Source organism: Sphaeramia orbicularis, chromosome 20, assembly GCF_902148855.1.
Source record: "Sphaeramia orbicularis chromosome 20, fSphaOr1.1, whole genome shotgun sequence".
NCBI lineage: Eukaryota > Metazoa > Chordata > Actinopteri > Kurtiformes > Apogonidae > Sphaeramia > Sphaeramia orbicularis.
The window spans coordinates 7,956,049-7,971,052 of NC_043976.1; the positions used below are offsets into that span (position 1 = coordinate 7,956,049).

General features: G+C 38.9%; 2 protein-coding genes across 2 annotated transcripts; both read right to left on the bottom strand.

Annotated features, from left to right (window-relative positions):
* Positions 1–167: 167 nt before the first annotated feature.
* klhl40b (kelch-like family member 40b) lies at positions 168–4,320 on the bottom strand. Its single transcript, XM_030123533.1, has 6 exons — positions 2,987–4,320; positions 2,649–2,809; positions 2,439–2,546; positions 2,066–2,251; positions 1,337–1,486; positions 168–501 (listed from the first exon to the last, which is right to left on the bottom strand). The coding sequence occupies exons 1-6, from the start codon at positions 4,112–4,114 to the stop codon at positions 390–392; spliced, it is 1,845 nt and encodes a 614-aa protein (XP_029979393.1). The 5' UTR covers positions 4,115–4,320; the 3' UTR covers positions 168–389.
* A 1,284-nt stretch (positions 4,321–5,604) lies between these two features.
* hhatlb (hedgehog acyltransferase like, b) lies at positions 5,605–14,635 on the bottom strand. The gene is made up of 12 exons (XM_030122764.1): positions 14,531–14,635; positions 13,180–13,317; positions 12,280–12,347; positions 12,082–12,195; positions 9,300–9,494; positions 9,004–9,213; positions 8,202–8,373; positions 7,873–8,017; positions 7,751–7,786; positions 7,467–7,668; positions 6,183–6,324; positions 5,605–6,111 (listed from the first exon to the last, which is right to left on the bottom strand). Exons 2-12 carry the CDS (start codon positions 13,283–13,285, stop codon positions 5,897–5,899), a joined length of 1,605 nt encoding a protein of 534 aa, XP_029978624.1. The 5' UTR covers positions 13,286–13,317; positions 14,531–14,635; the 3' UTR covers positions 5,605–5,896.
* Between the last annotated feature and the right edge of the window lie 369 nt (positions 14,636–15,004).

Here is a 15,004-nt window from a genome sequence, read left to right on the forward strand (position 1 = left end):
TGTCTGAGCACTGGAAGGAGTTGCACTTTATTACAGTGTTTTATATCTATATGATGTTCAGTTATCCTCCTCAAAGACGTCATACTGTGCTACTTTGCTGCCACCTGTTGGGAAATGCACAACCACTTGACAACAGGTTTTCTATAACAATACAGACTCTTTTAGGGTAACACTTTTTATTCCATGAAGAATTTTACAATGTCATCTCAAAGCAGTAAAACATACATATAAAAACATTGTCAATCACGACACAAAACTGACCATCGTAAAAAGCTGTAAAATAATCAGGTTTGAAGCTTTAAATACAACAGTGTAAAAGCTAACTATATTTTTCTCAACAAATACACTGAACACAATAACAATACTGAAGACAGTTATCCAGCGAAGTTTTACATCTTGGTGAGACGCAGGGTGTTGAGTCGGACCCCCAGAATTGTGGCCCCTGAGGCGTACTGGATCTCTCTGAGGATCCCATTCCAGTTTTTCTCAGATTCGTTTAACCTGTAGATTTTAACAGATATTCATTATGAAAGACGACAGATGAAAGATCAGCACAGTGTTTGCATTAAGGTCAACTTATGACTGTTGGTATTTAGTGACTGTGAGCATGAATGCCACATGCACGAATGCCACTTATCCACCAATTTTTGGAACATTATATACATCAGAGATAAGATTGGCTAAATCTTACATTCTTACATGACCAACAACAAAAGTGTTGGTTAGATGATGTTTTTAACATATGTATAAAATAAAGTTTTATTACATATATGCAAAGATTTACAAATATTTTAAGATTAGATGAGAAGGAATCTGAAAAATTAATGTATTCTCTTGTCATGCAGGCAGTGTTTTAAAGTAGAACTGGTATCTCAGACATAAAAATTCCATGGTGTAAAACTCAGTCTCTTACCAAGTCAATGAATTTCAAATCTTGAAAAAATGAAAAATATAGCAACTGGCATTTTAGACTCAATTTTCCTTCCCGAAGTTTCATAAAACTTATTCTTATTCTATAGAATATTTTATCATGTATAACAATATACCACGCAAGAACGAACATGAATTTTCTTTTTTTTTTTGACTAGTTTAACTCCACAAAGCCCAACTGATTTATGCTAGGATGATTAATGATGTACTTAAGGAAACCACCTTAAATGGCACTAATAACAAATGATGATCCAGTTGAACAATAAGTACCATGAAGAACAATGGAATGAACCCCTGCTGTGATTGTTAATGGACAACGAGGACACATTCAGGTCAGATCACCTACTTCATTGTCTTTATGGTGTCTTTCACATGAATGTACAAACTTTGTGTGACTGTGAATCACCTCCAGACATCATTCATTTCTTTCGGAACGATCTCATCGCTGTCCTCCAGAGGCATCATTGCAAAACCCCCTACAGCGTAGAGTGAGCCGGCCAAAGACACCAGGTTCAGAGAACTACGCTCTTGAGGAAACTTGACAAAGTCTGACCACCTGGAAATGTGAACAGAGGTACAGTTCTGGAAGGTGCAATCCACTGTCCAAACATGTAGAAACTATATATTCTCAGGAAGTTTACTGTTGTGTGGCTGGTTTTCATCCATTTGTAAAACTTACAAAGTCGTGGAAAAAAATTATTAGACCACTCTTGTTTTCTTCAGTTTCTTGTTCATTTTAATGCCTGGTACAACTAAAGGTACATGTGTTTGGGCAAATATAATGATGACAACAACAAAAATAGTTCATAAGAGTTTAATTTAAGAGTTAATATCTAGCCATTTTCCATGTTTTTTTGATAATAACCATAATCACTTAAGTTCTTACATCAATAGCTATGGCATTGCACTCCCAAAAACAGTGCTTTTAGGCATTCCCTGTTTTCTTTTCTGTGTTTTAGTCACATGATACACACAGGAGTTAGTACTTGATTGCAAAACCATTGTTTTTCATGACTTTTGATGGTCTAATAATTTTTTTCTGCAACTGTATATAAGTAAGCACAACCATTGATTAAGTGCACTTAAAAAAAAAACACAATTTGTGGAACCTTTCTGCTTTTTTCAAGTAACTTACTTGTTTGATGCGATGTCGTAGACCTCCATAGAGTCTGTCAGTCCGTTGTCGGTGACCCCTGCTGCCACATAGATCTTGTTGTTATGAACAGCGGCTCCACATAAGGAGCGGCCGATCTTCATTGGAGCAAGCTCTTTCCATTCAAATGTCTTGGCGTCATATGCACACATTTTCCTCAGACAGCATCTTTAGGTGAAAAAGGAGAGAGGGAGTGTACTTGCTCATTATTCCAGACCCTGTTCCATGTATTATATGGGAATATGGTAAAAATAGATATACTGCTGGTATATATATATATATATATATATATATATATATATATATATATATATATATATATATATATATATAGTTTCTTTCCAAAATCACTCACTTGTCATCTCCCTTTCCTCCAATCACATAAACAACACCATTGTGAGATAGTGTTGCATGTCCATAGACTGAATAAGGCAGTGGTTCAGATTCCCCCCATTTAAATGATCTGTGGATGGGAAACCATAGGAATTAAATTCATTTCATAAGTTTAAGGAATTCATTATTTTTATTCTTAAGATGTGACTGATGTTCTTAAACTTGTACACACTGTCTATCATAGACCAAAACTGAGTCCAGGGTGCGCTCCTCATCCTTCAGCTCCTTCCCCCCCAACACAAAGATGGAGTTCTCTGCCTCGCCAAGTCCAAACAGGAAGCGGGGAGATGGAAGGGGAGGCATCCCCAGCCAATCAGCGCTGACCGGATCATACTGAGGTCACAAAAATCATACATGTGTGAATGGGTAAAGTCTACTGCAGATGCATGCAGACACATTAAAACACATACAATATACTTTGTAGACTGATGACACATATTCTTTATCAGGTCATTCTACTGGTTTATCTCACTATTATTCACTGAGAATTTACCTGAGCATGTCACATACCTGTAGGAAGTAGGAGCACAGTGGATTTTCTTTGTTCTGTTCATCAAAGAATAATCCGCCAGCCACAAAGATCTGATTCTCTTTTGTGACCAAGCTAATGTGATTTTTGGGAATTTGTGTTGACAGCGATGCTACAAAGCAGTCGTTCCCTGATGGATCATAGGCCACAGCACCTGTGTTATTCACCATTAATATCAAGTCTCTGGCAAACATACCAAATCGCAGGTTATCATTCAGGATCCCTGGGAGGAGACCTTCTTCCTCTTCTTTATCCTCATCCTCTCCATCTTTCTCTGCTCCACTCTCCTCTGTTTTGCTTTTGCTTTTTTTAACCTCCGGCATTTTCCCAGCGTGAGCATCCCTAACCAGCTGGAGTTTGTGCTGTAACTCAGAACTGGAGGAGATCAGTTTGTGTTTTTCCACTTTTTCTTTCAGGTAGTCCTCAGAGACCAGACGTAAACGAACACAATCCAGCAAACCTGGCAGCTCTTTTTCTCTGTTTTCTGTGTCACGGGACACCCAGTTCATCAGAGCCTCAAATACTGCTTCTTCTGTCTCCACATTTAGGTTATCATTTGCTAAAATGGCTGCCAGCTCACTGGGGTGCAGCTGGAGGAACTCTTCATCTCTTGTGATGAGCTGGAAGCGTTCGCAGGCGTAGTTTCGGGCGGTAATCGCCAACCTGGGACAGTCCAGCATCAGGCCCAGCCTGAAGATCGCCAAGCAGTTGCTGAGGCTCAGACGCTTTTGTAGGAACGACACACATACTGTAAAAATGGAGGGAATCTGATAAATGTTAGCAACAGCAAAGATGTCCTGAACGTTCTGCTCTGTCACATTGATTTTGGAGGTGTACAGGTATTTCAAAACCAGACCCATGACTCCAGGTTCCACATCCTCCAGGACGATCTCTCTCTTTTTGCTCTCATCTAGATCAGACAGAAAAATGGACCTGAAGTAAGAGCTGCAGGCACACAGGACAAGCCGGTGACAGGGGAACTCCTTGTCTTTGATCTTCAGCACACAGTCAACCAGCTTATCGTTCTCCAGCAGGTCATACAGGCCATCCTGGAGCAGCGTCTGCTGGTACATCCGGGGCTCGTCCATCGGGTTCACCGGTAGAGCCATTGTCGGTAGGATGAGGTTTGAAGAGCCTTTCAGGGGCTTCAAAACAAACAAAAGGAGTTTTTTGTGGAACTTCTGCGTACAGCACAGAGGCACCGGTTACTAGCCTGGAAAGAGGAGGCAGAGGCGTAGTTGGTCTGGTATTAGCCCTCACCAGCTGAACCCTGGGACAGCCCACTTCCACAGCTGTCCTGACCCTTCAACTGAGCTCCAACTGGTGGGCTATTTATAGTCCGGGTGCTTGGTTTGGAGCAGTGAGCTTTATTCTGGAGCATGAAATGCAATATTCTATCCAGCCTCATCTCTCTCACCGCCCAGGAACATCCACCCACATTAGACAGCTGACAGACTGCCCCATGGGAAATATGTCTGACCTGAGTCATGATAGTTGGACAAACTCTGTAACTGAGTCATGATAATCACAGTCACGCTGTCATTTTGTTCTATTACAACATTTACACAGGTGAGTAGTAGTGCATTTCATTTACTAAATTAAGTTTCACAACACTGTACTTGTACTACATATTTCAGGATATTTTAACTCTTTAGCATTTTTATGAAGAACATATACTTTACCACCCAAAAATTTGGATCTTTGTTTGACTTTTATCCATTGAATTAAAAAATATTCACTACATAAGCAGCCACAGTTTCTTTATGATTGGGATCATCTTAGGGCATGTTACATGTGGCTTCTTCATTTTTGTTTCCTCATGCAAGACCTTATTTAAGGGAATAAACTGATTCTAAGTACGTTAATATTCATGTAATCTTTAAAAGAGGTACTGCTTTCTACTGTCAGTTAATTTAGTAGTGACTTTCACTTGAATTACTGATGCATAACTGCTTTTTTTTTTTTTTTTTTTTTTACTTTTTACCAGTTTCTGATTTCTCTATCTGTGCTCATAAATCATACTTACATTTTTAATAGAACACATGAATAAGTGCATAATATCAAAACTCCTGTGACTGATTAATTTTTTCTAAAATAGAAATGCAGTCATATAATAGATTCTGCCAAATAGAGATATTATGCAATCATTGTTATGCAATTTAATGTACTGGGGAGTACTATTTTGTTACATTAAGTATTTTTCAGTAGTTTTAACATCGAGCACTTGAAACACTTAAAATGTTCCAAATGTGCTGCTAAGACTTATACTTCTAATATCCCAAAAATTGAAAAATACCCTTCTTTAATGTTTCTGAATACTTGCTATCATTCAGTTCAGATCCAGATTCACCACAGATGCGACCAGTGGACAAGTGTTAAAAGTGTTTCCAGTGTTGAGGCATCAAACGGACCCGGCTGCCAACTGCTGATGTAACCCTTCAGAAATACCTCACAACCCTAATGGCAAGACTCAACACTGACGCAGAGTGTAAAAAGACCCTCATTCATATTCCAGCTGACCATCAGAAAGGTCACAGATGCACCATACATGCACACCCTGCTTATTTTAATCTATAACAATATGAGAACACACAAACATAACAGCTGAAAGTTTATTTTTGTGTTTACAGTAAGGACAGAAGTTTCAGCAAAATGTAGATGTAACACTGTCTAGGAGAAGCTTTTATAGTCATAAGGAGCTAGAGACTATAAGGGGATGCTGTACATTATAATACATCAAATACTGACTCTTTCATTAGAGTCTACCATCCCTTTTCAGGTATAAATACAATGAATCAGTGGTAAACTGTTTTGGTTTACGTGCTGAAGATCCATTCATAATGAAGTTACAACATTGACCCTGTTGGCTGTATAGATCCTTCACTGAGCATTTACTCTGCTTTTTCCTTGCCGGGCTCCGAAACTGGCTGAGCAGCAGCAGGTACGGCTGCAGGGCTGGTCTGGCCGGCGGCAGCGGCAGTTGGAGGCGGGGCTGGAGGGAGAGGGTCGGGATCATCTATCAGGGCTTGTCTCCTCTCTCTCTCCTTGATCACTTGAATCAGGCAGTAGGTCACGAACATGACGACGATGGTGGTTATCGGAAACCCTGTGGAGGTCAAGTCATTATTAGTATATTGCCGATTAAAAATAAGGATTTAACATGATGAAAACAGTCACCTTTGAGGAGTAGCCGCTTGGCCACCAACTTGGCAAAGTCCAAACTGTTCAAAGCCAGGATGTTGAACAACACAATGTTCCAGAAGTTGAAGGCATTAAAGATGCCTCTTATCCGACGGGATGTCGCCTCTGACATCGCTGTCTGTAGAGAAGACATTTTAAAACAGTGAAGGGCATCTTGAGTTGACATTTGAACTAAAATCAGAATATTGTCCATGTCCATATCTTGCGTGTATGATGTAATTGTGAATAAGCAGATTTGTTTACTACTAGACTGAATATCTTTTTTTTATTTTACCTTTTTTGTTCCATGAGTACTTTGCTATTTTCAATTACTATCATCAACTATGTTATGTAGGACCAGGGGCAGGAGGGTGAGGGGGTGGGAAGAATGGGATATGCTTAATGCTTCCGAAATTGAATATTCAAATATTCATTGTCACTTAAATCTGCACCAAAAATGCTGAATAAATGTGTTAATTATGTGTAAATATGTTAAAATTATGTTAATAACCTCCTGAGACCCAGCAATGCATTTTTATCCTCTGTAGGGAACAAAGGTTTCTCAACTTTACTTAATCCATAAAGACCCAAACGTCCACCTGCAACTAGAATAATTCACTGATATAAAATGTTTAATACTTGTCCATTAATCCTATCAAAACGTGTAAAGAACTGGTGTAAAATACAGTTTGTCATGTTTTCATATGATCCATTTGGACGTTCAGAGGCTGCGTAGTTACCGTGGAAACACGGTCACCTTCTACAACATGGATTCACCAGTAAAACCCATGGAGTTGGATCAATGACAGTGAATGGAGACACTTCTTTTATGTTCAGTTAATGATATATTTTGCAAAACAATTGATCTTTTTCTTCAGTTTTTTCTTCTCTTGGATATAATAACCCTCAACTTTAATCTGAACTTTAATTAACATCTACATAATCATTACATTAAATATAGGAAAATTCTGCATTTTCACTTAATGCTAAATAGAAAGCATAATATTAAGAGTAAATGGTGATAAATCACTTAAGAAAGGCTAAAAATTGAGAAAAATTCATTCGGGAACTACAAAAGCAGCACTGGGTCTTTATGGGTTAAAAAAAAAGAAAAGAAAAGAAAAGAAAAAGGACATTCCATAAATTTAAAAAATTATTATTACAATTTTTTAAACTGTTGGATTGGGCTGTTTTCAAAGCAATTATTTGATTTCCTGAGTCTCAGGAGGCTAATCCCAGGAGGGAATTATATTAATGTATAGAGAACCTCTGTTCACCAACCTCAAAAGAAATAAAAGGCTCCATGGAGACCAACTTGGCAATCCACAGCTCAAAGTTGAGGCCAAAACAGTTAACGAAAGCCCAGATTAACACCACTTCACAGGGTCCCAGCCAGAGGATGGTGACCCCGTAGGTGCACAACGTAGCAATCAGCTCCTCAACGACACTGTCATGTTTTCCTCCCAGATGATCGTAAACATATCTATGAATAATGGCACAGTATCAGTGACAATAGCACAGCCTGTACATGTGGATTAATAACAGATATTTACTTCAACACATACTTGCAAAGCCAATCATTGATTCCTCTGTCAAAGTGGCTGAAAAAGGAAAAAGAAAAGTGTAATTCTATGATAAATCCATAATAATACAAAAAATGTGGTCGAGCAGTGAAATCCTAACTCACGTTTCAGCAAACACATAGAGCATAGTGATGCATTTGGGTGCCTTCGGGGGGTCCAGGTGATCCAGTCTTGATACCGTGTTGATGACTCCAAACATGACAGCTGCTTTGACCCAGTCGTACACCAAGTTAAAATAAGCCAGACCAACTGGAAACAATGCAGTCACATTAGCACAGCAGTCACCTTACTCAGCAATTACAGTAACATGAAGCCTAAGAACTGATGCCACAAAAGAAGAGCTGTGAGACTTAAAAAAGATACAAAATAATATACATTTGTTTATGTGTCGTAGTGTGAATAAATAACAGGACCCTGGGGTGGGGTCACAGACCTAGAGCCCAGTCAGAGAGGTGCTTCAGCAGCTTGAGATCAGTAGGGATGGTGAGGATGTACATGAAATGGAAGAGGATGTCCACCACAATGATGACTCCCAGGTGGATACACCCCTGCATGCTGATGTTCCAAATCTCCCTCTCTTTTCTGCTCAGGTCAGACTTGTTGGCCTGCAGGGGGCAGCACACGCATAACAAATTCACTAAGAAAGGCAAACAGCTCCAACTTCAACATTGATTATGGTAAGACTTTAACTACAATTTTGATTGAACTTATTTCATATAAGTTCTAAATCATAGCTTAAAAACCTCAAATTGTTTTATGCAACTTGGAGCCAAAAAGAACTGATCTTTCTCCTGTTACAGAAGACGACAGCTCAAAAAACACTAATAATTTTGTCAGATGTTCTTCTTATCTGCTCTGTTCCTGCTTTTTTTGGGGATAAATTTTACCTTGTCAGGAGTCCTAAATTAAAAAAGGAGGTCAAAATTCCAGTAATGGTTATACTATATAGAGCAACTTTATTGTTAGACCAAGGTTCACTGACTGCGATCAAGGCCACAGTAAAGTTGTTTGACTACAAGTGTTGTTGGAGTTTTGACCTCTTTAGATTTTCCTCCCTGCCTCTGTGCACTTTGTATGTAGGTGAAGTTGTGCCAGAAACTCCTGTTTTACTCTAAAAATAATAAAACAACAAAGTGGAAGCTCTTCTCTACAAATACACTACTTTCTAAAGCACCAACCCCAGAAATGCATAACATCTACATGAACAGGAGTATAAAGTACCACATCTTACTTACTTGGATGTAAAACTTATCAAAGGTCATGATAGGCCCAAAATAGAAGAAGGGGAGGTAGAAGTTGTACTTGAGCAGCTCTAGGATGTTGTAATTTCCATCTTTTCTTTCACAATTCTCCAGAGCAAAACTCATGCAGCGCATGATGGTGAACCCACAACCTCCATAGAACAGGATGTGACGCAGTTCGAAGTCTCCCTCCACAAAACCCGACTGAAGGGACAACACAGGGGGACGGTAAAGAGCAAGTATTTCTTTTCTAAACGTGTCCTCTGTTGCACTTTAATCCAGTAGGTTACCTGCCAGGAGACGAAGGGTTCACACTTGAATGTAGCGAGGGTGCAAAGGCCGGTGACAAAGCAGAGCCAGCGGATTTTGACCAAGGAGATGCTGTAGAGCAGGATGCAGTGGGACAGGATGAGGGTGACATATGTCCAGCCCATACTGGTCCACACGGCCAGAAACCCATACACCATGTACACCAAGGACCTGTACTGTGGGAGGTAAAGGAACAGTCAACTCCTGCAGGAACGTACTTTTACACCATCTGTATCAAGTGTTACATACAATACAGGGTGTCCCAAAAACGTATACACACTTTAGCAGCTGATAACTCAAATGTTTGTTTTTTCTTTGCATATTAAACCCATTGGAATTAATGATGGCAGCCGGACTAAACTCTGAAGAAAGGAAATTCATTCTAAAATGCTACTGGAAGTATGAAAATGCAGTTGGAGTGCAATGACAATTTTGGAGGGAGTTTCTAAAAGAACCACCAACGTGAGTTACCATCACTCGAATTAGAGATAAGGTTGAAGCTGACACCACTAGACTTTTTTTTTTTATATGGGGATACCTAAAAGACAAAGTCTACACTATGAGACCTGCAACAGTCGCTGAATTGAGAGCAGCCATTCAACGTGAATGCACGCAAATACCAAAGGAATTGTTTCGTGATGCGTGCAATTCCATTACTTGGCGTTGTCAGCAGTGTCTGGACCAGAATGGACGTCAGTTTGAGAACAGGCGGTGACGAAACAATAAAATGATGTTTGTAAATTCTATTACATTTTGAAAATTAAATGAATTTTAATAAACACCTGCTTTACAATTATTTAAAGTGTGTATAAATTTTTTTGGGACACCCTGTATTCATTCATTCATTTATTCATTCATTTTCCAAACTACTTCATCCTCAAGAGGGTCGAGGACAAGTTGGAGCCTATCCCAGCTACCAACGGGCAGGTACACCTTGGACATGTCACCAGTTCATCACAGAACAGACAACCATTCACCCTCACATTCACACCTGTGGATGATACAGGCCATGGAGACACGTAGCCGAGTATATAAAAATAGATAGATATTCCCTCACCTCCATTTTCAATAACATTATACACACTAGATCATTTACTGAAAAGTTTTAATCTACACAATGTCTCATACGGACACTGTAGGGTGCTATCAAGGGGTTAGAGTTAGGATAAACAAAGGTCACATGTAATGTTGATGCATGTTTTTGTGGCATACTGTGATGTCTGGGACCCCAAAAGTCTGTTTCCCCCTGTAAACATGAAAGTACAAAAACTGAGTTTTCCAAAATTTCCACTTCTGCCAGAGTTTTCAGAAATAATCATTTTCAGTGACCTAAACTGTAGTTTTCATGTGGATGAAAGGCAAAAACATAAGTGAAGATATTTGTTTTTTTCAGATTCTACTTGGTATGGGAATAGATAGACCAATTAACTGGTAAGAAGAAGCTATACTACTCTGATAGAACATGAGAACATGCAAACCCCACACAGAAAGAAGGTCCTGAGTTTGATTCCAGCATAAAACATATGACTTATTTTAAATATTTTTGAGAGCAAAGTCAGTCCACTTGGATTGAGATTTACTGGTGAGGTGAGGGTGTCTTTGCCATCCTGGGTTGTCAGATATACACTCCCAGTTCCCCTGGGGTCAGATTCATGCTGCATTCCAGAGTCCTGGGAGATAGGAAGTTTCCAACGTCCAACTTGGTAAAATGCATCGGAACACCTGTCCAAGCCGGAAGTCCTTGTTGCAAAGTGGGGCTAGATAGAAGTACACTGACCTCACCACAAACTACAACGTGACGTCAACACAACAATGGCAGCACACAGTGTGCAAGTTCACAGTGAAAAAAAACTGCTCAATATATAATTAGCTCATCTGTCATTTTGCTACTTCCATCTCATTTGCGTATATGAGAACACTACTGTTGGCAGTCAAAATGCGTCTTCAGTATCAAAGCAAATAGGAGCTTAGATTTGTGATCTCCATGTTTGTTGTTTATGTTCAACATGAAACACTTTGAGGTGGGATGTAGTTAACTCCAACTGAGATATATTCTACCTTCCAGGACTCTAGAGTGCAGCGTCACAAACACCCTTGACTTTTTTTTTTTAACACAGTATCTAAAAACTTCAGCTTTTTTTCAATTAGTTTCTATACTGCATTTTTGTGTCTATGCATGCTCTGTGATCTGTTCATATTTGTGTTTTTCTCTTTTGTAACATGTTTTGATAGATCCTATATAAATAACCTTTTGCCTATTAAAGTTTACAAGTTAATAATGTCACATTACTGTACAATATGTCACAATTGCACATGATATTCATTTATGATCAAAGTTAAGGGGTAAACGTCTGTCTAAATTCTGAACTACATTTCTAATTGTTGCTCTCTTCCGCTTTCATTCCTCTCTCTGTTTCTCCCTCAGTGTTTTTCTTTCCACCTGGTGCCATTCATCACTTCTGTTAAGCTAACGATATAAAAAGCGACTGCACCACGCTGTAAAAATAAATTGCGACAAACAGGTTCTTAACTGTCACTAAGGATTCATATGCACTATGCATCGTAAGAGATAAATGAATCCCAACAGACGATGTAATTGTTTCTTCCACCTCATTTCATCGTGCCTCTTTGTTTGCTCAGACCATTAAATCTAACTGCAGTAAACACATATTAGGCCGGTTCTTCAAATTCAACACTATACGTCCTCATGCAGCAGCTCTATTAACCATTCAATGAATCATTCATCTAGATCAGAAGAAGCACCTGTGGAGCCAGCATGGAGCAGATCTTGGCGAACAGCACATGTCCAGAAACAGCAAACAGGATGTGCTCTCTGAATGTAGAAAACCACATCATCCACTCGTAATCAGCCACATCCTGGAAATCAGTCAACAAAGATATTAAACATGGAATATTTCCCACTCAGCAACATGTTGTTATAAACTACAAATGTCTTCTTACCATTTTTCTCCCAACATAGTACCATCCTGGCCTTACGTTGGCTTTGAACGTCTTTCTGTTCTCATTGGCTGGAATAAAAAAGGAGTTGTATTGTGTAAAGAAATGTGACTCTTTGCATGGAATGGAGATGTGAATGCTTTTGTTACAACTCAGAGTCAACACAGGAGCATATTTTCTTCCTCTGTCTGCTCTGGGGTATTAATACTGACACTTGATCTGCTCTGCATGGTCTGCATAGCTCCAACGCCTCATTCTGATGCAGTCACACTGACCCTATATGTGCTCTATAGTGCACACTGTGTGCAAACCACTGATATATTGAAACAGCTCCATAACGAAGACACTGACCACTGCTTGATTATTTAGAGTGCTGTACAGAAATGTCATCTTTAACAGTGAAAAATACAGGTTTGTTTTCTGGAGGGTACAATCAAGGTTATTTTTTCAATATATTGGGTCGTCTTCTACATTTTCTTGGACGTAACACAGCACACATTTTGACTTGAAGGAGCACATTTGTTTCCAATAGGTTTAACGAGAGCCTCACTCTGCAAGGAAGGAAGGTGTTTTTGATTCCCAGATATTTGTCCTTCTGGTTAGTCCTGCAAAGAACATGGACAAATTTACCTTTTAACTGATCCCATACACCCACAGTCCATTTAAACTGTGTGCATGTAAAATACTTTCATCATAATTAACAACAATGCTTAACTTTTTAGGCTGATTGGTGTTGTAATCAGGTGACGTCAAATCACTTTTTTTTGGAGACTTTAATCCTAAATTTGAGGAAAGCTAATGCTTATTCAAGTTACTACATGTTATTTAAAGGAAACCCTTAGAGCCATAGGATGTTCTACTTAAATAAACAGTAAAAATGTGTGTTTTTTGCTTCATACTCACAACTGGACACCTCAAAGATCCAGCTGGCAGCCCAGAACATGGCCAGACACAGCACGGAATTGTAGAAAAAGATCTCATATTTGGGCAGTGCAGCTTTGACCCCCATGACGTCTGAGACAGGAAGAACTCTGGAGGCTCCTGAGCACACACAGCCACACCTGTCAGAACTTTTTGTACCTCACTAAAACAGATTTTTACCTCTGACATGACACCACACTACAGGTAACATATCCACCTCCAGCCTCATGATCTTCTATAATAATGTTTTACTCACAATTTTCTCAAACTCACCCTTTTCTTATCAATGATAAGACCAAGGACATGTCATTTGATCAACATGCAGCAGCAGTGGCATGGATGTGAAGCGAAGGTGTGACATTACTATTTTAACATTTATACCACAGACATCTGTTTCAGCTGTAACTAAAAATAGATGTCTTTAATTGTCACATGTTGATTGTTGTCATTCTTGGCTCAGGTCTGAGATACGTGTGAAGTACTGCACCTATAAGTGTTCTACTGTTTTACCCTTATCATTCACTCATAGCATGTCATTTTACTCCACTAGATTATATTTGACACTTATTCTACTTAATTTGTAGCCATGTAAAATATTTTGAAGTTAATCAATCAACTTTGTAAGAGAATATAAACCTGAATTAAACATCATCAATATAAAACACTGCAAAAAGTATCCAATTTTATAATATAACTGTAATGCATTTGCTTTGATTCTCTACAAATGTATATAACCTTTTAAATTCCATCATTTCCTTAAGTAAAACATCTGTACATCAGTGACTGAGTTTATTTTTATTCTCAACAGGTGATGACCTTTTTCTGATGCTTCATGTGCAGAACAGTTTTCTCAGACAGAATAAATGAACATCCTATTTCTTTTGTAGATCGTTATTTTCAGAGTCTTATCTCCTGTTCTAAATAACACATTACATTTATTATGTTAAGGGCAGATAAGGGGGAAATGTTCACGAGTCCACTGAGGTGAAAACATGACGCTATTTTTAACCATTTCAGATTTATTCAGTTGCTTCTTTGCGTCAAAACAACAGCGGGTCTTTGTTGCGCACAAACCAAAGTTCAGTCAAGAGGTTTTTCTTTCCCGTTTCCGGATGATTAACACCAGTCGTATTCAAAGTACAAAATTGTGAGCTTTAATATTATTATTATTATTAATAATAATAATAATAATAATAATAATAATAATAATAATAATAATAATAATAATAATAATAAGTCCCAGTTGTGGTTTCATACAGTCTGTGTAATATGTCCCGTAAATGCCACACGGTCACTTGTGCATGTCCTCTGCAGCACCTGTTGTGATACTGACCTTGAACGCAGCAGTTGCCCGACGAAGTTGCTAAATCACTTCTTAGATTGTTCCAACCGGAGTAAGAAAACCACAGATTTAGAAGTCAAACAAACAACAACAAAAAAATTAAAAAAAAAAAAAAAAACAAAACAAAACACAACAGATGTAGGGAAAATGTAAACTTTGACATCCACTGTGCATCCACGGAGCTTAGGGTGGGTGGGCTGCAGGTCCCACTGACTCCCTGAGAGGGAGCTGCCACCGGTTAAAGGTGACATGATGTATTTATACCTCCACCACTGACACACAGGGGGCGGAACAGGAGGGCTGTAACACCAGGGGAAAAGAAGAGGAGCCACACATCAACAGCCTGTTTATTGGGGGTTTTATCAGGGCATAGTAGACCTTGATCCTCCTGTGATCTACCAGAATCAGGGCTGGTCTACTGTGAATTAAATCATATGTAGCACCAAATTCCATGCATTACACTGC